The 8,704-nt window shown below is 61.2% G+C and overlaps 1 protein-coding gene across 1 annotated transcript; it reads left to right on the top strand.

Annotated features, from left to right (window-relative positions):
* Positions 1 to 132: 132 nt before the first annotated feature.
* NPTXR (neuronal pentraxin receptor) lies at positions 133 to 7,254 on the top strand. Its single transcript, XM_046903935.1, has 6 exons — positions 133 to 270; positions 1,444 to 2,235; positions 4,668 to 4,890; positions 5,021 to 5,265; positions 5,643 to 5,822; positions 6,088 to 7,254. The coding sequence occupies exons 1-6, from the start codon at positions 133 to 135 to the stop codon at positions 6,310 to 6,312; spliced, it is 1,803 nt and encodes a 600-aa protein (XP_046759891.1). The 3' UTR covers positions 6,313 to 7,254.
* Positions 7,255 to 8,704: the final 1,450 nt, after the last annotated feature.

An 8,704-nucleotide genomic window follows, 5' to 3' on the forward strand; every position in this document is an offset into this window, starting at 1 on the left:
GGCGCGGCAGCTGTCCAGCACTGACGTGCTTTGGCTCAATGGGAGCAGGGAGCACTGCCCACCCAGAGAGTGGCCAAGGCTCAGTGCTGCTTGCGTTGTGCCATTGGGATGGCCGTGTCTCCATGTGCCACGATGCCAGTGGAGCGGCCAGTGGAGCCATCTTTGGCCCACGCATTGGGGCTGGACACAGGGATACCTCCAGTGAGGTTCTTCCTGACTGTGCAGGCGCAGGCAGATCTGTACCAGTGGGAGGTGATGCAAGCCCTGTTGGTGGGAACGTGAGAGCTGGAAATAGAGGGATTGGGCACCATGCAGACTGCGGGTCTGCGTGTAGGATGGGCTGAAGGCTCCTGGCTGAGCTGGGAGCACTGTGTTGGGTAAATCGTAGAATCGTAAATCATCCCATAGGATCATATCATTGAATGGCCTGGTTTGAAAAGGACCACAGTGACCATCCAGTTTCAACCCCCCTGCTCTGTGCAGGGCCAACCAGCAGACCAGGCTGCCCAGAGCCACATCCAGCCTGGCCTTGAATGCCTCCAGGGATGGAACATCCACAGCCTCCTTGGGCAACCTGTTCCAGTGCGTCACCACCCTCTGAGTGAAAAACTTCCTCCTAAATCCCCAGCCTGAGGCCCCAACACCTTTTCCCATCCCACCCTTAGGACATCCATGCCCTTTTGGGGTGCCTGCCCCCCGGAGATGCCATTTGGGCACTGATTGCAGATGCAGAGATGCCTGAACTGCTTACTCCAGGCTGAAGTTGTCGTTGCTACTGAGCACTGTGGCTCTGCCATGTTTATGTGCCATGGCTCCATGGAGAAGTGGGTTAGGTTAAGGTTAGGGTTAGGAGCCTTTCCACCGCAGTGTGGGGTTTGGGGCTGGGTGTGAGGTAATTGAGCTGATTGCTTCCTCCTCACTGCTCATTTAGGATGAGAAGTAATGGCCTCAAGTTGCACCAGGGGAGGTTCAGGTTGGATAGTAGAGAAAACTTCTCAGAAGGAGTGGTGCTGCAGTGGCACAGGCTGCACAGGGAGGTGGTGCAGTCACCGTCCCTGGAGGTGTTCCAGAGCCGTGTGGATGTGGCACTGAGGACGTGGTCAGTGGGCACGGTGGGGACGGGCTGGCGGTCGGGCTGGATGATCTTAGAGGTCTTTTCCTGCCTTAGTGGTTCTACGATTCTCCTTGATGCGCTGTGCTGTGCACTCGGGTACTGAGCAAGGAGCAAGCAGGTGCCTGAGGCGCCCCATTCATATGACGGATGGGAAGAGAGGGCCGGCTGCGTGCACCCGCTCCCCGGGCAGCCCCACGCCTCCCTCCCGGACGGCCGCACGGCGCTTCGCACCGAGGGCAGTGCCGGCGCTGCCGCTCCCGTTCCCGGCGGAGCGGTGGGGGCGGCCCGGCGGCGGCGGGGGCGGCGCGTGCGGCTCCGGCTGATATAAGCGCGGCGCGGCGGGGCCCGGAGCCGGTGCTGCTGCTGCCGGTAGCGTCTGTCCCTCCGGCTGCTGCCCGTCCCTTCATCCATCCTTCCATCCATCCATCCATCCTCCCATCCCTTCCTCCTTCCCTCCCTCCCTCCCTCCCTCCGTCCCCGCTTTGTTTTCTCGCCGTCCGCGGGCTCGGGCCCCCCACGCCGCTGCCACCCTGAAGTTTCTGGCGGTGCTGCTGGCGGCGGGCATGCTGGCTTTCCTTGGGGCCATCATCTGCATCATCGCCAGCGTCCACCCGGCGGGCACCGCCGCCCCCGCCGCTCCCACCGCCGCCGACAATGACTCGGCCGCCGCCGCGCTGCTCCCCGCCGCCGACAAGGGGCTGGGAGCCCTGCACGGCCCCGCCGAGGCTCTGGCCAGCGCCGGGCCTCGCCTCACCGGCTCGACGCCGCTGTTCAGCCGCTTCGTCTGCACTCCGCTGAGCGCCGAGTGCCCCGCGGCCGCCCCCGGCCCCGCCGCCGCCGCCGGCCCCGAAGAGCTGCTGGCGCTGCGCAGCGCCGCGGCACAGCTGCGCCGCACGGCGCTGGAGCAGAAGGAGCGCATCCGAATGGACCAGGAGACCATCCGCGAGCTGACGGGCAAGCTGAGCCGCTGCGAGGGCGGCCTCCACTCTTCTCCCCCCGCCGCCGGGCTCCGCGCCGCCCCCCGGCCCGGCACCATGGGGCACCCCCCCGCCGAGCCGCCCGCCGTGCGAGAGCTGGAGGAGGCCGTCCGCGCCCTGCAGGAGCGCATCGACCGGATCGAGGTGGGGAGGCCGGGGGGGGTCCCCCAAGCCCACCCCCCCGAAACGTGCTCTTTCCCCACCCGATGTTCCCACCACCCCTGGGGGCTTTGGGAAGGTCTTCGCTGATCCCCTTCCCTGCGCCGCGGTCCCCGCTCAGGGGTTGGGGGGTCCCTCACTGCTCGCCCTTTGCCTCCCAGCCCATTCCCCCCATAGCGGGTGGCCCCGAGCATCACTTCCTGACCAGCCGCTGCCCAATGTGGGAACCGTGGACCGTGTCCAGATGCTGCCCTCCTGCTCGGCCCCATCATGGCCATAAACGGGGTTCCTTGCAATGGAAAGTGTGAGCGTAGCCCCCCTACCCGGTGGGCTTGGAGAGATGGGAAAGAGCCCAACCCACACCTGCTTCCCCGAGCATCTCTGCCATGGTGTCAGCCCATCCTGGGGTCAGCGTCCATTCCTTGGGGTTGGGATGGGTTCAGCGGCCACAAAAACCCTGGTGGGACTCCTCGATTTACCTGGGGGCTGGCAGGGAGAAGTGCCCACGTTGAGAGAATGGATGCAACGGGGCGAAGTGGGCAAGCTTTGGGCACGTGGGGGCTGCTTTTCTTGGGTTATTTCCCCCAGATGTGCCATTGCTCCAGGGACAGTGTGTTGACCCCGAGGTCTGCTGGGGCCACAGCCACCTGCCAGGAGCTTCACATCAACCTCAACACCATCCCACCTGGTTCCCATTGCCGTCCTGTGCACGGTGGCACCTTGAGAGCCAGTGCCGCTTGAACTTCATTAACCACAGAGGGTTCAGGCAAGGGGATGACAAAGGGTCATCAGTGCAGTCTGGGCCTCGTAAGACATAACAAGATTGAAATGGAGAGGCGTGGATGGAGGACGTCTCCTTGGGGGGCCAGCCTGGGAGTGGTGCTCTGGCTGTTGGCAGCAACGCGATGGCTATGGGCACCCAAACACTGACAGCCCCAAGCAAGACCAAAGGGTGATGGAGACGTGCTGCTGTTAGATTGGCTCCTCCAAAGGAAACCCCCATCCCTTGTGGCACGGTGGTGGGGGCACGGGGTGCTGTGCCAACATGGACGGGCACACAAGTGGGCCCCACAGTGGGCATCTGTCCCCAGCCCTGCTCTCCCCACTTAGTTGAATGCGGCACGGGGGGGAAGCCGTGGGGAGCAGATTTGCCAATGCATTAGTAAATGAGGGCTCTGATCCCCTTACATAAATGAAAGTGCGTTGTGCCCAACAATGAGTACCGCCCGACACCCCCCGCAGCCGCTGACATTTCACGCGCTGAGCTCTTACCTGGCAGCCTTCAATCTTTTTGCCAGCTCTGGTGGCCAATGTGTGCCACGCACCTCCCCCGCGCCCGCTGCCCACTCCCCGGCTGCCCGCACCGCGGCGGCAGATGGGAGCCCTCCCCACATTGGTAAATAACAGCTGTACGGCTATAATTAAGAGTTTCGCAAAGAACTGGGGAGAAGCGTGCTTGGAGGTGCTTGTGGAGACGCAGCGCAGGCTGGGAGCTGGGGGGCTGAGATGGCCCCACGTCCCACTGGGGTGCTTGGCCCCAGGGATGGGGTGATCGGAGCTGCGGGTTCCACCTGCAATCTTCCCTCCTGGAGAGGTTTTGCTCTCTGCAAGAGCATCCCTGGACAAAGGTGGATGATGGAGCTGCCCCCCATGCACCCCCACCATTGTTGTTTTGCTTTTCACTTTGGTTTTCATTGCAAAACCCACAGAGGGGTTTTGCCTTGGCTGTCCCTGCTAGAGGCTCTTCCAGAGCCCAGAGCTTCGCTGGCACTCGGCAGCATCTCCTCATTTCCAGCCTCAGCGTGCTCCCGCCTGGTCCAGGTCCATTTGTGCTCACGCCAACACCATCTCCTCGCTTCCTCTCCCTGCTACTTCCCCCTGCCGTTCCCATCCGTGGCGGCCACATCCTGCCTGCCCAAGCCTGGCTCAGCTACAGGGAGGTGTGGACAAGGCAGGGGGAGTCACTGCCATCAGCCTTGGGGACTGGAGGTGTCCCCGAGTGCCGCTGCTGACCCCGTTCCTCTTGGCACACGTCCTGGTAGCTGGGGCTTTGCCAGCAGATGGGTGATGCCGGCTTACATTGATGGAGAGCTACCTGCTGACCTGGCACGTGTGCACGCGCCCACGCACATGGGCTGAGCTGGGCTAAGAGGATTGCTCAGCCGTGCCGCAACAGCAAGCGAGCAGCAGGGCGACCTGAGCTCCCAAAAGTCATTGAGAGCAACCAACGTGGCCAACCCCATTTTGTACCAGAGGCTGATGGGACAAAGCCCTTGGGCAAGATCCTGGCTTGTGGTCCCCACGGTGTCATGGGTTGACGTGGTCCCCGGGCTCCGCATGGTGTCGTGGGTTGACGTGGCGTGATTTAACCTTCCATGCTGACATGATGTTGAATTTCATCCCGCGGCCGAGCACAGCAGGAGCTGCCATCCCGCCCCAATGGGTCAGCGCCCACCGCCCCCGCGCTCGCCCGCGATGCGCTGCACAGCAAGATGGAGCAGCTGGAGGAGCAGCTCCTGGCCAAGATCCTCGCCCTGCAGAAGGAGCGGCACGCCGCCAACACCGACCGCAGCCAGCAGCAGCACGACATCGAGAAGGAGCTCAGCGCCCTGCAGAACCGAGTGGCGGAGCTGGAGCACGGTGAGTGCTGCCCAAGGGGGACCAAGGTGAGGCGGGCTGACGCTGACCCCAAGGGCAAACCTAGAGGAGCACGGGATGGGCACCCTCAGTCCTCACCCTCCTCGTCTCTCCTCCCATCTTTGGCGTGCAGGAGCTCCAGGCTACAATCCTCCTGATGCCTTCAAGGTGACTATCCCGGTGCAGAACAACTACATGTACGCCCGCATGAAGAAGAGCCTGCCAGAGCTCTATGCCTTCACCATCTGCCTGTGGCTGAAGTCCAAGGCCTTGTCGGGGCTCGGCACCCCTTTCTCCTACTCTGTCCCCACCCAAGCCAACGAGATCGTGCTGCTGGAGTGGGGCAGCAACCCCCTGGAGCTGCTCATCAACGACAAGGTCAGCCCAGCCTTCCCACGTTCCCTCCATCCCCATCCTTGGAGGTTGATTCCCCATCTCTGGAGGTGCTCAAGGCCAGGTTGGACGGGGCCCTGGGCAGCCTGACCTGGTGGCTGGCAGCCCTGCCCGAGGCAGGGGTAGGAAATGAATGGTCTTCAATGGCCATTCCAACCCAAAGCCCTTCTGTGATTCTGTGATCCTAAGTGACTTCCATGGGAGGTGGCATGGGGGACCCCCAAGGAGGAAGGGCGTGGGGAGGACAGCTCTGCCTGACGGGTTTTGACGGAGAGAAGCGGCAGTTCTGAGTCTCTCAGTGGGGTACACTGGGGCCCACTGGCAGCCCCACTGAGTTCCATTCTCTTGCTTTCTACCCACAGGTTGCCCAGCTGCCGCTGAGCCTGAAGGACAAGGCCTGGCACCACGTCTGCGTGGCATGGACCACTCGCGATGGCAAGTGGTCAGCGTACCAGGACGGTGAGCAGCGGGGCTCCGGTGAGAACCTGGCCTCCTGGCACGCCATCAAGCCACAGGGCGTCATCATCCTGGGCCAGGAGCAGGTATCTGCTGCAACCTACAGATCACTACGGGTGGGGGCATTCCCAAATGGAGTTTGGGGAGGGGCAGCCCCAAATGGTGCCCGGGGTGGGGGCTGTGGGGCTCAGATGTGGGGGCTCCCTGCCTGCTCATCCAACACCCAGGTGGGCTTCTTGTTCTCCAACTCTTTTCCTCTTCCCTCTCCCGTCCCTCTTCACCTCCACCCCCACACGAATCCTTCCCTCTCCCCAACTCATCCCCTTGTCCCTGCTCTGCTCCCATCCCCAGGACACGCTGGGCGGCCGCTTCGATGCCACGCAGGCCTTTGTGGGGGAGCTGGCCCACTTCGCTGTGTGGGACCACATGCTGGCTCCGGCGGAGATCCTGGCCTTGGCCAACTGTACCTCGCGCCTGCAAGGCAACGTCATCCAGTGGGACGACCAGGCTGTCGAGGTCTTTGGAGGGGCCAGCAAGGCAGCCTTCACTGCCTGCGACGAGGGGAGGAAGGCATGAATGGCACCCTCAGCTCCAGGCTGCCCTTCCGACCCTCCCAGATCAACGAGACCCTCTCACCACCACCACCACCCCATGATGGGGCGATGTTCGAGGCCTTCAGGGGAGGTCCCACGGCAGCCCCTCGCCCCTCCTGCCCCTCACCTTGCCCTGTTTTGTTTTGGGCCCTGGGCACTGGGGACATGTGGGGGCTGGGAGTGGGACATCCCCTGCACTTCTTTATTTTCATCACCCCGATGTCTGGTTTTGTGAGCCTGCTCCTTCTGAGCCCCTCTTCCCCATCAGCCATTCTCTGACACCTTCCTCCCCCCATAGGATGAAAAGAGCCCTGTGAGGGGGATCTATTTATTTTATTTTAAGCCTTCCCTGTGCCACAGAAGGGAGGGGAAGAGGGGCAGAGACTCGTCCTCATGCACCCAGCCCTGGTTGGGGTGGAGGAAATGAAGCAAAAGTGAGGAAAAGGGGCAAGGGGAGAGGTGTGCCCCATTGCCCCCCCAGCCTTTTGGGGCTGAGCTGCTTGCAGGGGTGCTGGCCTCAAGCTGTGCTTTGGCCCCTGCTTTGAGCTGGCTGCGGTTGGGAATGCTGGTGGCCTTGCAGAGTGCCTGAGGATGCGATGTTTCCATGCTGGTGTCTCAATATATCTATGCCGGGGGGGTTTTCGGGGGGTCTCACAGTGTGATGTCCAGCTTCCAGCACTCCTCCAAGCTCAACATGTCCCACTTTGCACCACCTGCTCGGGGACCAGGGGGCAGAGGGGACAGCCCACCAGGGTGGGGGGGATGCAGTGGGGACGCAGCACAGCCCCTGTGCCGAGTGGGAAACACTGTGATCTTCATGCCACCCCCCCACCCCCCAGTCTCTCGCTTGCGCGTGGCCGTGTCGTGTTGGGACATTTCTTTTGTAACGCTGGCTGTGGGCAATAAACGTGGCGTGTCTGTCGGAGCCTCGTGGGGCTGCAAACCTGGTGGAAAAAGAAGGCAAAAGTCCCAATGGGTGCTGGGTGTATGCCTGGAAGGAGGCAGCAGAGTTCTGGGAGCTCGGGGCTGCAGGATGCTCATCCCCTCTTGGTGGTTTCCATCCTGCCAAGCAGGGACAGGACTGATATGTGGGGAAACCGAGGCACAGAGCTGCAGCCCTCCCCAGGTGCCTTTATTGAGGGGGGTGGTGGGGATGCTGACCCATACCCAGTATATCCCCAGTCACTCTGTGGGTATGTCATGCCAGGACACAACTGCAGCTCTCACTTAAGGCTCTCTCCTGGGGGTTTGGAGGCAATCGGGCTGAGCGGGGGACATGGGAAGGCTATCATTTACCCAGGCATTTTAAAGGCTTATGGCAAACTCCTCCGAATAAGGCTCTTAAGGAAATGAAGTCATTACGGAGAGATTAAAAACTAGTTGAGAGGCAGGAAATCAAGAATGGGAATAAATATTTGATTTCCATCCTCAGTGAGACCTCAGCCCCGACGTTCTGTGGCTGCTTATTCTGTATCTGGGTGGAGAAGAAGAGGAGAAGCAAGGTGTGGGTTTTGGTTATCTGAGCCCGACGAGAGGCAAAAACCTGCTACAGGGCTTAGGAGGGCGGCTGGTCGAGGAGATGGCAGGAGGTGAAAAAATCGATGGGGTTGCAAAGAATAATTGCAATGGCTTACAGATGCCGCCGGCTTCTAAATTAAGCAGAGCCACTGAGGAAAAGAGCCGTGTCTCTCTGAGGGCAGCTGGCTGGAAAACAATGCTTTGTGCACGGAGACAAGGGAAAATGAGATGATTCTGGGGAGGGTTAATGAAGGAGAGGTGTTACAGCTGTGCTGAGAGTGTGCTGCGGCCCGGCACCTCTTCCTAAAAGAGGGATTGAAACAAAGACATATGGGATGCTGACGCTATTAATTATGAGGGTCTGAAGCCATTAATTACAAGGCTTGAGGAGGAAACACCGTAATTCCCAAGCTGGGAGCCGGGCTGCATGTGTCCCAGTAGGTGCCACCACGATGAGCCCACTTTGTCCTACCGATGGGGGGCTGCTCTAATTGCCTCCACGTCCTCCCGCAGGCAGGAAGGCTCCACAGGATGCTCCAGCAGGGCTGTGCCGTGGTGTGTCTAACCATCGCTGCCTGTGTCCCCATTTCCCAGCCAATGATGGGCACTGCAATGCAACCTGATGCTGCCGTGCATCAGTGGCACGTTGTTGTTTTCCCAGCCCAGAGGTGTGAATTCAGGCTTTGCTGAACAGTGCCAGGCTTTCCCATGGGGAACGTTCCCTCCCCCCAACCCTGGGCCCACACTGATCAAAACCAAAGCACAGTTAATTGCAGGCAACATCACGCACACGCTCGCATACAACACAGCCTCAGACAGAGCTCGCGCCGACTCGCTGCTTCCCAGCAAAAGTGGGT

Source organism: Gallus gallus, chromosome 1 (assembly GCF_016699485.2).
Source record: "Gallus gallus isolate bGalGal1 chromosome 1, bGalGal1.mat.broiler.GRCg7b, whole genome shotgun sequence".
NCBI classification, from domain to species: domain Eukaryota; kingdom Metazoa; phylum Chordata; class Aves; order Galliformes; family Phasianidae; genus Gallus; species Gallus gallus.

Excerpts from the sequence above, each read along its gene's own strand:
- NPTXR (XM_046903935.1), top strand. The coding sequence starts at position 133 with ATGCCAGTGGAGCGGCCAGTGGAGCCATCTTTGGCCCACGCATTGGGG. Across the intron at positions 5,266-5,642 it reads AGCTGCTCATCAACGACAAG|GTTGCCCAGCTGCCGCTGAG; the intron begins GTCAGCCCAGCC and ends TTCTACCCACAG. Across the intron at positions 5,823-6,087 it reads TCATCCTGGGCCAGGAGCAG|GACACGCTGGGCGGCCGCTT; the intron begins GTATCTGCTGCA and ends TCCCATCCCCAG.